The sequence below is a fragment of the Culex quinquefasciatus genome, chromosome 2 (genome assembly GCF_015732765.1).
Source record: "Culex quinquefasciatus strain JHB chromosome 2, VPISU_Cqui_1.0_pri_paternal, whole genome shotgun sequence".
NCBI lineage: Eukaryota > Metazoa > Arthropoda > Insecta > Diptera > Culicidae > Culex > Culex quinquefasciatus.
The window spans coordinates 41,543,893-41,560,890 of NC_051862.1; the positions used below are offsets into that span (position 1 = coordinate 41,543,893).

At 38.8% G+C, this 16,998-nt stretch overlaps 1 protein-coding gene across 5 annotated transcripts in view; it reads right to left on the minus strand.

Annotated features, from left to right (window-relative positions):
- Positions 1 to 2,961: 2,961 nt before the first annotated feature.
- LOC6052726 (exostosin-1) overlaps positions 2,962 to 16,998 on the minus strand; it is a 402,218-nt gene continuing 388,181 nt past the window's right edge. For all 5 annotated transcript variants that reach the window (XM_038255001.1, XM_038254998.1, XM_038255000.1 and 2 more), the window contains exons 10-11: positions 3,875 to 3,946; positions 2,962 to 3,736 (exon numbers count right to left, since the gene is read on the minus strand). In XM_038255001.1, the coding sequence (XP_038110929.1) occupies positions 3,628 to 3,736; positions 3,875 to 3,946 (181 nt within the window). In that variant the 3' untranslated portion in view covers positions 2,962 to 3,627. The remainder of the gene's footprint in view (positions 3,737 to 3,874; positions 3,947 to 16,998) is intronic.

Genomic DNA, 16,998 nt, shown 5'->3' on the forward strand with positions numbered 1-16,998 from the left:
ATTTCAAAAAAATCAATATCTCATTTGAATAGGTTAGATTCTAAAGAATGCCATTGTTTATTTTTTAATTTTTTTAATGTGTTTTTACATTCTCATGCTTTAATTTTTAAATAATTAATTGACCCATAAAATGAGAGGACAAAAAAAAAGAAAAAAAAAATCTAAATTTCAATGGAAATAGACGTGCAAACAGCTGGAAATAATTTAAAATGAATATTCCTGCGGTAATTTGATTTTTTTTAAGTGGTACATGTGTTGCTTACTTGTTTAGCATGCCCCTAAAAGGGGAGAGGTGGGGAGCGTGGACAGAAAACATATTTTCAGATATGAGCTCTCGGTCTCGAGACATTCAAATTACCAAATTAAATTTTCGTAGGACCTTTTCAAACATTCAGCTAGTTTTTTCGAATCTCAACGTATTTTTCCTTAAAAGCTTAACTAATATTACTTCTGAATGTGGCGCTTTAGAATTAGTTCAGTGTTCCGGTGATGACATTTTGAAAAATGTGTTTTTTACGAAAATCTACGTAAAACGCTATTCTTTGGACCACCCTAATAGGACTACCAGATCGGAGCGCCCTAATCGCCAAACAAAAAGCACGGGTCTTATTTTGGCCAAGTCGGAGCACTTTTGATTTGGATACTTTCTGTTTTTTTTTTTTGTAAAATACAAAAGTTTTAACAAATTACCGTGTTTTTTTTTAAATAAATCAAATATTTATAATTTGCAATATTAAAACGAAGTGAAATTTTGTATGCATTTTTACTTCACTAAGGTTTTAAATACTTGAATTTTCACAAAATATTATAGTTTTCAAAACACCTCGCAGAATTTTGTGAAAATTTGAGTATTTTACCAGGTTTATTTAAATGAATTGATTTTTTCTGAGTCCTGAGTCTGAGTTTTGATTATTTGGTAAGATGGCTCCAGTGGGAGTTGAAAAATATCACCATTTTTGTTTTTGAATTTTGAAGATTTCGTTCGTGATTTAATTATTTTTGCCTATGGAATTTCAATTTAATTTTTGGAAAAGTGCGATAAAATCTTAGCTGAGAAAAATATTACAGAAAATTAAAATTATCTCAAACATCTTGACTGGAGAATATTGTTATTTTTTGCTTGGATATGAAATTCAATAAAATGCAAAAGATAAAATTAATGCGAATCAACAATTTTGTTTCTGTTTTTCTAGTCGGATATTAGAAGAAAAAAAAAACAGTTCAATAAAGAGGAATACTCATTTCCTACATTTTGCCAAAGCTTTTTTGGAAATTAAATAAGAAAAGTTTTTTTTTTTTGCAATTCCGTCGCGAAACTACTTACTTTTCCTGTCATTCTTGAATGACGAAATAGCCTACTTTTCTGTACCAAAAATAACAGAATCAAATAGCAACCCTTTTCAAAATAAATGCTGAAAAGTTCTACTTTTCGGCACTCCAATGGGTGCTGAAAAGTTGAACTTTTCAGCACTTGTTTCGAAAAGTAACACTTTTCAACATTTTTTTGATTTAAACGATTTATTGACAAAATACATGAGAATTTGACATAAAATTTCACTCAGTGTGTGTTTTTTGGAATTGCAAAAAATGTTGTTCAAATGTAGTGAAGATTTGTATAGTTTAGTGAAAAATAACATATAATGAAGCATATCGTCAGTTGTGTGCTATCTTGTGACAACGACCATTTCCTACTTTTCGAGAAAATCGATTTTTAAAGTTTGTTGGTAAATAATTTCAAAACTATAAATGATAGAGCCAAACTTTTTGAAGCAATCGTTTCGTATACTATCGCTTAACAAACGCTCCAAGTTTCAACTAATTTGGTTACACCAGTAAAAAGATACTGTAAATAATGTAAACAAAAATCTGAAAAGCACGTGTCACAAGTGTGTTTCGAAAGTAAAATTGTACTACGTGTCACAAGTGTGCACAGAATTCCCATACAAACTAAAATAAGCTCAAATCAATGGTTTAATCGACTTAATCAGTATATTTTTATAAACAAAAGGTTGCATTGCCTTTAGAAAGTATGTGTGTACATAAATTTGTGAAAAACAAGAAAAATTTCCACATTTTCCAACAACATGTATGACGTGTCACAAGTGTGCACAATCATTTTGATGATAAATTGGTCTATGTCACAAAGTGTATTGCGATATCCGGGAAACGGAAGCGAGTTACCAAAATCGGATTAAAACATCTTGTAGTGTTTGTTAAGTATAGCAAAACGTCATGATTAACTCATTTTCGACCAAAATGGTCTATGTCACAAGATAGCACAGAGCTGACGATATAACGTAGTTTCTGCGATTGAAACATAATTTTTTCCAGGTTATTTTTACATTTTTCACGTTTCGCGAAATTTTTGAGCGTGAATAAATCACTAAACCTTAATATAAGTATAAGAGCACCTAAAGATTTCTTCTGTTTATTTTTACAACTTTTTACGTATTTTGGGTTGTGGGTTTCAAATGGTTAGTTGAAGTTTTTTCTATTGAGTCGAAACAAAAAAGGAAGTCAAAATCTAAGCTTAATCAAATTTAATCAATTTATGAACGCTTTTTGGTTATTTGAAATCGTCTTCCTGTTTGCAATCAATGTCGAAAAATGTCACAATTTGAAAAAAAAGAAACGCTTTGTGTGAAATGAGACAGAATTAATCAATAGCATTTGTTTGGTTAAAATCATGGAAAACTGTATAAGAATAAAAGTAAGAAAGATTTTTCAGTCCATTAAAGATTTGGAAATGAGAGAATTAGCTTATATCTTTATGACCAGTTGCAGTTTATAAAATATATTTGCTATAATCTCCTTTAACTGTTTTTGTTCCTAACCTTACAGCTACCTTCCGTATAAAACACTCCCTCAATCATTCCTACTTTTTCTCTTCTTTTGCTCAGATCACGATATCTTTCTATCCCTCCTTTTCCTTCCCAGTCAGTGACTTCTTCTATTAACAACTTTTTTTCCGTTTTCGTCACTTTGCAGTTACGTTTTTACAAAACACAACGAAACTACACTTAAGTAACGTTTTTTTCTCGATCTGATGCATGCGGATTGGTTTGATTTGATTTTTTTGTCCTACTTATCGCACTATTTTGGGATAAAACTTCCTCGTCGATCATGCTTCGAATTTCGTCAATGCTTTTTTTGTTATCTAATTGCCTAACAGATTGCCTATTTACAAACATGTTTTTTTTTTGTTTTGTTTTGCGATGAACTGATTAAGCTTAGCTACAACAAACAACTATCTCTTATTTGTTTTTGCTTAACATTGGTTGCCCTTTTCAATTGTTCTAGTCTCTGTACACGATGCTTCCTTTTGTTTCGATTGTAACGGAAAAATTGCTTATCGACTTGTTCTTTTTTTTTGCTGTAAAATTAAGAAACGTACCACTAATTACAAAATAGGAATTGTTTTCTTATCCTTCTCCTTTAAAAAAAATTCTCCACTAGATGGCCTAGAATGTTTTCACTTGGCCCTTCGTTCCTCTCCCAACGGGGACAGAAAAATAAATCCCCCGTAAGACAACAAGGACCGCGTCAGTGTGTGTTTTTTGGATCTTCTTCTTCCGCCGCTCGAGACTAAGACTTAGACTGCTTCTCTTAGTAGCTGTACACCGTTCGCTAGCTGCCGACCAGCTCGATCTGGCGGTACTTTTTCCTCAGGTTGGACACCGAGTCGCGGTACAGGACGGGGTCGAGCCGCAGGTTCGAGCGCAGCAGCGGCATGTACCTGCGGTGGGAGAGAGGGAAAAGTGGTTAGTTTTGATCATAAAGTATTTTTAATATTCTGTAACTTTAAATTAAAATCTCCATAACCACAAACCTTGTATACCGTCTTGATATTGTTCACTAATTTTACCAAACTTACCCGAACACGGCGGCGAACGTGTTGAGACAACTTTGTCGCTGAATGAAGTGGTCCGGATCGTTCCAGGGGGATCTGCAAGAGAAAAAGACGAAGAAGGTGCCGTAATTAGAGCTCAACCAAGGAAAAAAGGGGAAGAGATAACATTCCCTCGCTGCGGCGGTGGTGCAATGTCACTATGCACGTGGTGAGCTTGCATTAGCCGTCTCTTCCTGGTTGAAACTGGTAGACAGGGAGAAATACGACTCCGTGATTGAAATGCACAAGTCGAAAGCTGTTAATTACAGGACTAAATATCGAGCTTAAATTCCTGCAGCAAGGCGAGCTTCCACTGACAACCCAGCATTTAGAGCCACATTTGAGTTGGTTCTTTTCCCTCCACCCTGACTGACAGACAGACAGACTGGCGAACTGGTAGAATGTCCAACTTTGAGCCATGAAGTGGGGTGTAAATTACGGCGAGAAAATCAAATCCGTGCTATGTCCACGAGGCTAAGGATAAGAGTTTCTATTTCACTCAAAAGTCACCTCCAGGGCAATAAGTTGAGCACGACGTTATCTATCTAGTCGAGGAATAGTCAACTGCGTGTCAAAGCAAGGGTAGGGTGGCTACTCAATTGGAACGAAAAGTTTGGATATATTTTCAAAATAAGAATTAATACAGACAGATAAATTTAATTTGATGACTTCGCTAAAACCTTAAAAAACTTCTAATTAAAAAAAATGGGGTTGGATTTGGAAATTTGATTGTTGCTCGTTTCCCAGAAAATCATTCCTTTAGCTAACATTGAACCAGAAAAAAATTAAGAATGTTTCTTTCTTAGAAAACATCTGGAGTTTTTTTTGAAAAGGTCCAATAAACCAAATTTTCAGTTTTTGTTTTTTGGGTGTTTTTTGATACCCCTGACTCAAAGCGGGTTCAAAACACCCAAAAAGCGAAAACTAGAAATTTGGTTTATTGGACCATTTCAAAAAAAAAAAAATGATAAATAAATAAATAAAATAAAGTTATGAAACATACCTAATATAAAAATGATAAGTTCGCTTCGATAGTCTTCGGTCTTAGTTGAATGAAGAAGGTAACGTTTATATTTTTCAAAGATTTTCTAAAGAAAAACATTTTTTTTCAACTTGTAATTTCCAGTTCTTATAGAAACATCGCTTTGTTTGCAAAAAAAGATCATCTCTTAGAAAATATAGAATTACGAATGCTGGGAATTTCACAAGAATGTTGCTCTTCTTACTGAATAGTTTTATGAAAATTTGAAAATGTTAAATTGAAACCAAGAAACAAGAAAATTCGGATAGTTAAATCATGAACAAATAAACGTTTTTCGTTTTTTTTTTATTTTGTCACTTACAACATTAAATTCGTGCTCGGCAAATTCGTTTCAGTCAAATTTGAGTGGGAAATTACCTCAAAACTACAAATGCATTTTCTCAATATTTCATCACCGCAATTTTGACAGCCATCGTGGATTTAAAATTTCAAAATCACATTTGTGCTTAATTTTACGAGGACTTCGGCTAATTCATTCATGTTTGTATTTATGTGTAAAAATAAAACAAAAGCATAGCAAACGAAGAAAACCACGATTATACCTCTATTTGATAACTTCTTTCAACGTCTGATTTTTTTTGGTCTGACTTATAAATAATAATGTTAGTTCAAAAAGACCAAACACTCAATATTATGACCTTTTGATATGTTAGTCTTGATTTAATTTTTTTTTAATATTTTTTTCGAAAGGATCGGAAAATTTCACGAATGTTTCATGCTTTAACATTGTAAATCGGACCATTAGTTGCTGAGATATCGGCATTAGAAAATGGTGGGTTGTTTGGGTGAGACTTAGAAAACATAAATTTTCCTGTTTTTTAACCTTTGCATGGCAATATCTCAGCAACTAAGGGTCGTATCAACAAAGTTCAACAGAGCAAAATATAGAGAATTTACTCAGTTTTCATAACTATTTTTTCAAAAGTGGGCAAACATGGGCACTACTTTTAAAAACCAATAACTGCGACTATTTTGAAAAAAGGTGCAGGTGGTTATGTTACACATTACCAGTATGACAAAGAACTTTGCAAGATGATTGTTGAAATTTTCGATTAGAATGTCCGGTCCAAATTCCCCCCTTATAATAACCGTCCTATCGAACTAAGGGGACTTCTATTGCAAGTGGAGCTGAAATAGAAATCGAAGTGAAATCAATTTACTTTCCTTCACCACTCGAAAGTTACCAAGATGCGGGAATGTTTTTGCAAGGCTGTTGCAAGCAATTGGCGGCAGTAAAGGAAATTTGAACAGCAGACATTAAAAACTACCCTTTACAGGGCTCTTAATGATTACGAGATAGTTATTCTAAATTTCCAGAAACAGATTTTCACAGTGGCACGAAAAAATGTGCATTGCAGTAGTCTATTTATTACTTCCTGCCTAGTAAGCAATATATTTTAACTGCTTAGCATTAGCATATTTTAACTGCTTAATTTCAGATAATGGCCAAATGCAACTTTTTATGTCCAGTATCAAAAATCATTAAGTTCGATACCCATATTGCCCCAACTCTTACGGTCCGGCAAATGTCCCCTCATTGGAACATCCCCGGGGCCTCCGGCCACTTCGGATTGTGGCCACTACTGCCAAAATGTCAAATTTCATGTCCGGTATCAAAAATCATTAGGTTTGATACCCATATTACACCAACTCTTACGGTCCAGCAAATGTCCCCCCATCGTAACATCCGCGGGGCCTCCGGCCACTCCGGATTGTGGCCACTACTGCCGAAATGTCAAATTTCATGTCCAGTATCAAAATCCTTAAAGTTTGATACCCATATTCCCCCAACTCTTACGGTTCGGCAAATGTCCCCCCATCGGAACATCCGCGGGGTCTCCGGCCACTCCGGATTGTGGCCATTACAGCCAAAATGTCAAATTTAATGTCCGGTATCAAAAACCATAAAGTTTGATACCCATATTGCCCCAACTCTCACGGTCCAGAAAATGTCCCCCCATCGGAACATCTGCGGGGCCTCTGGCCACTCCGGATTGTGGCCACTACTGCCGAAATGTAAAATTTCATGCCCAGTATCAAAAACCATAAAGTTTGATACCCATATTGCCCCAACTCTTACGGTCCGGCAAATGTCCCGCCATCGGAACATCCGCGGGGCCTCCGGCCACTCCAGATTGTGGCCACTATTGCCGAAATGTAAAATTTCATGCCCAGTATCAAAAACCATAGAGTTTGATACCCATATTGCCCCAACTCTTACGGTCCGGCAAATGTCCACCCATCGGAACATCCGCGGGGCCTCCGGACACTCCAGGTGGTGGCCACTACTGCCAAAATGTCAAATTTCATGTCCAGTATCAAAATCTCTAAAGTTTGATACCCATATTGCCCCAACTCTTACGGTCCGGCAAATGTCCCCCCATTGGAACATCCGCGGGGCCTCCGGCCACTCCGGATTGTGGCCACTACTGCCAAAATGTCAAATTTCATGTCCAGTATCAAAATCCCTAAAGTTTGATACCCATATTGCCCCAACTCTTACGGTTCGGCAAATGTCCCCCCATCGGAACATCCCCGGGGCCTCCGGCCACTCCGGATTGTGGTCACTACTGCCGAAACATCAAATTTCATGTCCAGTATCAAAATCCCTAAAGTTTGATACCCATATTGCCCCAACTCTTATGGTTCCGCAAATGTCCCCTTATCGGAACATCCCCGGGGCCTCCGGCTACTCCAGGTGGTGGCCACTACTGCCAAAATGTCAAATTTCATGTCCAGTATCAAAAACCATAAAGTTTGATACCCATATTGCCCCAACTCTTACGGTCCGGCAAATGTCCCGCCATCGGAACATCCGCGGGGCCTCCGGCCACTCCAGATTGTGGCCACTATTGCCGAAATGTAAAATTTCATGCCCAGTATCAAAAACCATAGAGTTTGATACCCATATTGCCCCAACTCTTACGGTCCGGCAAATGTCCACCCATCGGAACATCCGCGGGGCCTCCGGACACTCCAGGTGGTGGCCACTACTGCCAAAATGTCAAATTTCATGTCCAGTATCAAAATCTCTAAAGTTTGATACCCATATTGCCCCAACTCTTACGGTCCGGCAAATGTCCCCCCATTGGAACATCCGCGGGGCCTCCGGCCACTCCGGATTGTGGCCACTACTGCCAAAATGTCAAATTTCATGTCCAGTATCAAAATCCCTAAAGTTTGATACCCATATTGCCCCAACTCTTACGGTTCGGCAAATGTCCCCCCATCGGAACATCCCCGGGGCCTCCGGCCACTCCGGATTGTGGTCACTACTGCCGAAACATCAAATTTCATGTCCAGTATCAAAATCCCTAAAGTTTGATACCCATATTGCCCCAACTCTTATGGTTCCGCAAATGTCCCCTTATCGGAACATCCCCGGGGCCTCCGGCTACTCCAGGTGGTGGCCACTACTGCCAAAATGTCAAATTTCATGTCCAGTATCAAAAACCATAAAGTTTGATACCCATATTGCCCCAACTCTTACGGTCCGGCAAATGTCCCCCCATTGGAACATCCGCGGGGCCTCCGGCCACTCCGGATTGTGGCCACTACTGCCAAAATGTCAAATTTCATGTCCGGTATCAAAAACCATAAAGTTTGATACCCATATTGCCACAACTCTTACGGTCCGGAAAATGTCCCCCCATCGGAACATCCCCGGGGCCTCCGGCCACTCCGGGTGGTGGCCAGTTCCAATGATGGTTTTTCGTGGTTTCACGCCAACCCCCCCCCCCCCCCCCCCCTATATGGCCACGTGGCTTTTTCCTCCCAGGTGAAAAATCTTTAAAAAAAACAAAATAAGTATAGATTTCAAAAATGTTTATCCACAAATGATGTACCGTCAGTGGTGGTGACTTTTGGTCAAAAAACGATATTACTATTGTTATTCTTACACAATAAAAACATTTGAAATTATATCGAAATAAATATTTTTTGGGAATGCTCCTGAATTTACCAACATTTTCCCAGAATATGGCTAGTATAATCACTAGGGTGGGTACGTTTTTCAAAAAGTTCTCGGATTAAGTTTTAGTATGGTTCCCCTTGTAGGGCATGCCCATAGGGACTTTCATGCCAAATATCAGCTCATTTGGTTGTAAACTGGCTGCGCGCATCAGGGTTAAAGTTTACATGGGAATTACTATGGGAAATTGGAACTTTTTGTTCAAACGCTCCTACAGGTCTGGGAAAATCACGCGCCAACTTCTGGTATGGTCAGGCCTATGGGGAATGATCTGGAAAACACTTTTCCCGAAGAGAGCATATGGATTCGTTGTCTCTAGACCTGGCGCATCGGCAAACAATCCGATGTCTCCGAAATCAACGGTTTTCCCCCAAAAAGCATCAAATTTTCCTTAGCATGCTATGAAAGCTTGATGAACACCGCGACGCCATATGTCAGGCAGCTATCACGTGGGTGAGAAACGGCTGGAATATTCAATTGCAAACCTTCTTTTAACTAGAAAGTGATCATTTCGAGTAATCTTGATATTATTTAGTCGAATTCAGAATCTTTGCGTAGCAAATTTGTATTTTTTTGCAAATATTTCAACCACGTGGTAGCTGGCTGACGTATGGCGTCGCGGTGTTCATCAAGCTTTCATAGCATGCTAAGGAAAATTTGATGCTTTTTGGGGGAAAACCGTTGATTTCGGAGACATCGGATTGTTTGCCGATGCGCCAGGTCTAGGGACAACGAATCCATATGCTCTCTTCGGGAAAAGTGTTTTCCAGATCATTCCCCATAGGCCTGACCATACCAGAAGTTGGCGCGTGATTTTCCCAGACCTGTAGGAGCGTTTGAACAAAAAGTTTCAATTTCCCATAGTAATTCCCATGTAAACTTTAACCCTGATGCGCGCAGCCAGTTTACAACCAAATGAGCTGATATTTGGCATAAAAGTCCCTATGGGCATGCCCTACAAGGGGAACCATACTAAAACTTGATCCGAGAACTTTTTGAAAAACGTACCCACCCTAATAATCACACCGTTCATAAATGCCAATCGTTTTAAAATTAACTCAAACTCACCCTTTAGAGGGGGTGACATTGGGTCAAACAGAAAACATTTTAATTTGTGTAGGTGCTGTAACACCATTAAAACCAATTTAATAATATATAAAAAAAACAGAAATTCACTTAAAAGTGTGAAAAACGTATGATATCACAAAGTTTAAGGTAAATAATAACAGTATAACAATTTATTGAAATGGTACAGAAAGTAAAAAATACTCTCAACAAAACAAGCAACTTAGTAAAACATAATCAATCAATTGCATCCAGAATAAATATGCTTTAAGAATTAAAGCTATTTTGATATATAAACAGCATTCATGATTTAATTTAAATGCGCTTTAAATTTTTTTCTTAAAATCGAAATTAATTAAATAAAAAAGTTTTGTTTCAGGAAAAAAATACTTTCATTTTAATTTAAGGAAAATATCTAGTTATGAAACTAGGATACTAGATAGTTATTTTATACCAAACATTCATAAAAATCCAAACTAAAGCAACTTTTCTTTTTAATTAACCATGATTGATTGCAATGATTCAGTGTGTCCAAAAAGTCGAGCTGTTTAATTTTTTTCTCCATACAAGATTCAGAGACAGAGACAAACATTCAATATTACGACTTTTTGAAATGTTAGTCTTATTTTTTTTGAAAATATTGATTTTGAAAAGATTGGAAAATTTCACGAAAGTTTTATTTATAAACATTGAAAATCGCACAATTAGTTGCTGAGATATCGACATAAGAAAATTATGGGTTGTTTGGGTAGTAAACATCCATTTTTTTGTTTTAAAATCTTTGCATGGCAATATCTTAGCAACAAAGCAACATAGAATTTTCCCAGCATTTCAAAAATATTTTTTTTTCAAAATTAGGCAAACATGGGCACTAAATTTTTTAAATTAATAACTGCAACTAATTTCAAAAAAAGTTACCTAAAAATAGCTATAGCTTGAAAACGGTGCACTTTATGAAAATTTCACTAATGTACTTTTAGATTGCAAATTCGATTTTACATCGAAAAAAAAGGTGCAGGTGGTTATGTTACACATTACCAGTATGACAAAGAACTTTGCAAGATGATTGTTGAAATTTTCGATTAGAATGTCCGGTCCAAATTCCCCCCTTATAATAACCGTCCTATCGAACTAAGGGGACGGAAATTGCAAGTGGAGCTGAAATAGAAATCGAAGTGAAATCAATTTACTTTCCTTCACCACTCGAAAGTTACCAAGATGCGGGAATGTTTTTGCAAAGCTGCTGCAAGCAATTGGCGGCAGTAAAGGAAATTTGAACAGCAGACATTAAAAACTACCCTTTACAGGGCTCTCAATGATTACGAGATAGTTATTCTAAATTTCCAGAAACAGATTTTCACAGTGGCACAAAAAAAAAATGTGCATCGCAGTAATCTATTTATTACTTCCTGCCTAATAAGCAATATATTTTAACTGCTTAGCATTAGCATATTTTAACTGCTTAATTTCAGATAATGGCCAAATGCAACTTTTTATGTCCAGTATCAAAAATCATTAAGTTTGATACCCATATTGCCCCAACTCTTACGGTCCGGCAAATGTCCCCTCATCGGAACATCCGCGGGGCCTCCGGCCACTCCAGGTGGTGGCCACTACTGCCAAAATGTCAAATTTCATGTCCAGTATCAAAATCCCTAAAGTTTGATACCCATATTGCCCCAACTCTTACGGTCCGGCAAATGTCCCCTCATCGGAACATCCGCGGGGCCTCCGGCCACTCCAGGTGGTGGCCACTACTGCCAAAATGTCAAATTTCATGTCCAGTATCAAAATCCTTAAAGTTTGATACCCATATTGCCCCAACTCTTACGGTCCGGCAAATGTCCCCTCATCGGAACATCCGCGGGGCCTCCGGCCACTCCAGGTGGTGGCCACTACTGCCAAAATGTCAAATTTCATGTCCAGTATCAAAAACCATAAAGTTTGATACCCATATTGCCCCAACTCTTACGGTCCGGCAAATGTCCCCCCATCGGAACATCCGCGGGGCCTCCGGCCACTTCGGATTGTGGCCACTACTGCCGAAATGTTAAATTTCATATACAGTATCAAAAACCATAATGTTTTATACCCATATTGCCCCAACTCTTACGGTCCGGCAAATGTCCCCCCATCGGAACATCCGCGGGGCCTCCGGCCACTCCTGATTGTGGCCACTACTGCCGAAATGTCAAATTTCATGTTCAGTATCAAATACCATAAAGATTGGTACCCATATTGCCCCAACTCTTACGGTCCGGCAAATGTCCCCCCATCGGAACATCCCTGGGGCCTTCGGACACTCCAGGTGGTGGCCACTACCAAAATGTCAAATTTCATGTCCAGTATCAAAATCCCTAAAGTTTGATACCCAAATTGCCCCAACTCTTACGGTCCAGTAAATGTCCCCCCATCGGAACATCCGCGGGGCCTCCGGCCACTCCGGATTGTGGCCACTACTGCCGAAATGTCAAATTTCATGTCCAGTAGCAAAAACCATAATGTTTGATACCCATATTGCCCCAACTCTTACGGTCCAGCAAATGTCCCCTTATCGGAACATCCCCGGGGCCTCCGGCCACTCCAGGTGGTGGCCACTACTGTCAAAATGTCAAATTTCATGTCCAGTATCAAAAACCATAAAGTTTGATACCCAAATTGCCCCAACTCTTACGGATCGGCAAATGTTCACCCATCGGAACATCCGCGGAGCCTCCGGCCACTCCGGATTGTGGCCACTACTGCCGAAATGTCAAATTTCATGCCCAGTATCAAAAACCATAAAGTTTGATACCCATATTGCCCCAACTCTTACGGTTCGGCGAATGTCCCCCCATCGGAACATCCGCGGGGCCTCCGGCCACTCCGGATTGTGGCCACTACTGCCAAAATATCGAATTTCATGTCCGGTATCAAAAACCATAAAGTTTGGTACCCATATTGCCCCAACTCTTACGGTCCAGTAAATGTCCCCCCATCGGAACATCCGCGGGGCCTCCGGCCACTCCGGATTGTGGCCACTACTGCCGAAATGTCAAATTTCATGTCCAGTAGCAAAAACCATAAAGTTTGATACCCATATTGCCCCAACTCTTACGGTTCGGCAAATGTCCCCCCATCGGAACATCCCCGGGGCCTCCGGCCACTCCGGATTGTGGTCACTACTGCCGAAACGTCAAATTTCATGTCCAGTATCAAAATCCCTAAAGTTTGATACCCATATTGCCCCAACTCTTATGGTTCCGCAAATGTCCCCTTATCGGAACATCCCCGGGGCCTCCGGCCACTCCAGGTGGTGGCCACTACTGCCAAAATGTCAAATTTCATGTCCAGTATCAAAAACCATAAAGTTTGATACCCATATTGCCCCAACTCTTACGGTCCGGCAAATGTCCCCCCATCGGAACATCCGCGGGGCCTCCGGCCACTCCGGATTGTGGTCACTACTGCCGAAATGTCAAATTTCATGTCCGGTATGAAAAACCATAAAGTTTGATACCCATATTGCCCCAACTCTTACGGATCGGCAAATGTCCACCCATCGGAACATCCGCGGAGCCTCCGGCCACTCCGGATTGTGGCCACTACTGCTGAAATGTCAAATTTCATGTCCAGTATCAAAAACCACAAAGTTTGATACCCAAATTGCCCCAACTCTTACGGATCGGCAAATGTTCACCCATCGGAACATCCGCGGAGCCTCCGGCCACTCCGGATTGTGGCCACTACTGCCGAAATGTCAAATTTCATGCCCAGTATCAAAAACCATAAAGTTTGATACCCATATTGCCCCAACTCTTACGGTTCGGCGAATGTCCCCCCATCGGAACATCCGCGGGGCCTCCGGCCACTCCGGATTGTGGCCACTACTGCCAAAATATCGAATTTCATGTCCGGTATCAAAAACCATAAAGTTTGGTACCCATATTGCCCCAACTCTTACGGTCCGGCAAATGTTAACCCATCGGAACATCCGCGGAGCCTCCGGCCACTCCAGGTGGTGGCCACTACTGCCAAAATGTCAAATTTCATGTCCAGTATCAAAATCCCTAAAGTTTGATACCCATATTGCCCCAACTCTTACGGTTCGGCAAATGTCCCCCCATCGGAACATCCCCGGGGCCTCCGGCCACTCCGGATTGTGGTCACTACTGCCGAAACGTCAAATTTCATGTCCAGTATCAAAATCCCTAAAGTTTGATACCCATATTGCCCCAACTCTTATGGTTCCGCAAATGTCCCCTTATCGGAACATCCCGGGGCCTCCGGCCACTCCAGGTGGTGGCCACTACTGCCAAAATGTCAAATTTCATGTCCAGTATCAAAAACCATAAAGTTTGATACCCATATTGCCCCAACTCTTACGGTCCGGCAAATGTCCCCCCATCGGAACATCCGCGGGGCCTCCGGCCACTCCGGATTGTGGTCACTACTGCCGAAATGTCAAATTTCATGTCCGGTATGAAAAACCATAAAGTTTGATACCCATATTGCCCCAACTCTTACGGATCGGCAAATTTCCCCCCATCGGAACATCCGCGGGGCCTCCGGCCACTCCAGTCTAGGTGATGGCCAGTTCCAATGATCGACTCCCGCGACTGGCATGTCTTAGCTGGTCCTTGCCTCCAAGCCATCTGCTCCCGGACCTCCAGGCAGTCTGCTACCGGGCCACCAGGCCATCTGCTTCTGATGTGTCCTCGTCGACGTCCAGCAATAGAATGAATTTTCGGGACCGACCGAGCCGAGTTTTGTTGGCTCGTCGACGATCCGAAAATTATGAGGTGGAGTGGGGGAGATTTTAGATACATCAATCTCACGTCTCTCGATCGACTGATTGGGAAACGTTCGTTCATCCAACCAGCGTGCACCAAAAAGAGGGGAAATTTGCCGAGAGGGGAATTCGTCACGTAACGTTTTCGCTTCGCGAAAATTTTGGATTGCCACCACGTATAGAAACCTTAGGACAAAGTTCTTTGTCAAAAAATTACATAAAAATGGCTATAACTTGAAAACGGTGCACTTTATCAAAATTTCACAAAGGTACTTTTTGATTGCAAATTCAATTTTACATCGAAAAATGAAGTAGACAAATTTTTACGACCAATATTTTGATTTTTTGAAAAAAAATGTATTGATTCAAAAAATCATAACATGTTCAAAGATTTTTTGCCCTTTCCAGAAATTTCTGAAAAGTTGGCATTTGATGTCCTCTAAAAAATATTAAAAAATAAAAATAGTGTTTTTTTGCAAATCAAGTTTTAGTGACAGAAAGTGAAATTAAAAATCACCCAAAATTTTTTTACCGTGCATCATTTTTTTCAGTGTAGTCTCTATCCATACCTACAACTTTGCCCAAGACACCAAATCGATCAAAAAATTCCTTCAAAAGATAAAGATTTTTGAATGTTCACATATCATTTTTGTATGGACAGCTGCCAAATTAGTATGGAAAATTATATGGACAAACTAATGATGCAAAATGCCTTTTTTGGGCATTCTAAAGGCACCAAAAAAGTTTCAGCCGGATTAAAAAATACAAAAATTAAAATTAAAGAAAAAAGACCGATTGCGTAAAGAACTGCTCAAGAGCGATTCTAATGGAAATTGAACGCTCTAAAAAATTTGGTTCCTTGAAAATAGTGTAATTTTTCAATTTTTTATGAATTTTTATACACCATTCATTAAAGTATAGTTTTTATTAGAGATCAGCAAATTTTCTTCAATTTTGCTTCAAAGCCAATTATGATTTGAACAATATTGGTAGAGGCTTTGCTGATCGTCAGCCGATATCCTCAGTACGGTTCGATTTTACATGTAAAAAAAATAAACATTCGTAGAATTCTCTGATCTTTCAGATAAAATTGTTTTTTTTTTAATTTGTTAATTCATGCCTTATTTTCAAAAGGTCAAAATCAAGTGTTTCAGGCCCTTTTGAAAAGCAAGACACTTTGAAATTAAAAAAAAATTCTAGAATGATCTGAAAATTTCAAGAACAGTTCAATCAATAATTATGACCTTGAAGCATTTTTTTTTGAAAATTTTTGATCGCGTTTTTTTTTTCATGAATTGTAGAAAATTGTGGCTTGAAAATAATGCATTTCAAATTCAGTTTTACATCAAAACATTAAATTTGTTCATGAACCAGCCATGACAGATAACGTCATGATTCGAAATCCGGACACTTGGTAGCATATCATTATCATTAAAGCTGACAAAAAATCATGTAATAAGTTGGAAATGAAGAAATATCATCATGATGTAGTATTTACTATCAGTTTTAAGAGAATGCATGCGAAATATGTATTTTCTAACAATTTTTCATCAGAATTTTAAAATTAAAATGACTTATTGTGTTTCGAATCCCGGACACTGATAAAAGCTGATTTGAAATTGACACTTTTGCTTCGAATTCCGGACACTCGATTTTGCTTATGAATCGCACAAATTTGGACTGAAAGGTCAGTGAATGGCATTTTTTAGGTCTCAAATAAGCTGTTAACACCAAAACAATCGATAGTTTATATAAAAAATTGATAGAATTTAAGGAAATCAAAACCATAAATTTCTGCTTTGCCTTCTCGGTGCTTCGGACGCCTATGAAATATTTCAGTGAAATGTTTCGCATTTTTAATAAACATTTATTTTATTGTTTTGGCATTAACTACACCGTTCAAACAAACTTCAAATGAAAGTTGATGTTGGAATTCATCAAATAACACAGTTGTGACATTCATAATGTGAACTTATATCCAAATAATTGATTAAACAAGATGAAGTGTCCCGGTTTCGAAGCGTTCGAGAATTCGAATCAGACGTTATACAGAAAAATCTATTTTTTACTGATTTTTCGATTCTAAAAATCACAAATATATGTATACATCATTTTTTTAAAGAATGCTTTTATTAAATAAAAATAAAAAAACATTTTTTTTAATTAATTAAGCTTTAAGCTTTTTAAAAATTCAACAATGTCTTCTGTTGCTCCGAATTTGACATGATACAGATCAAACACAGATTTATTTTCAGAAGAAT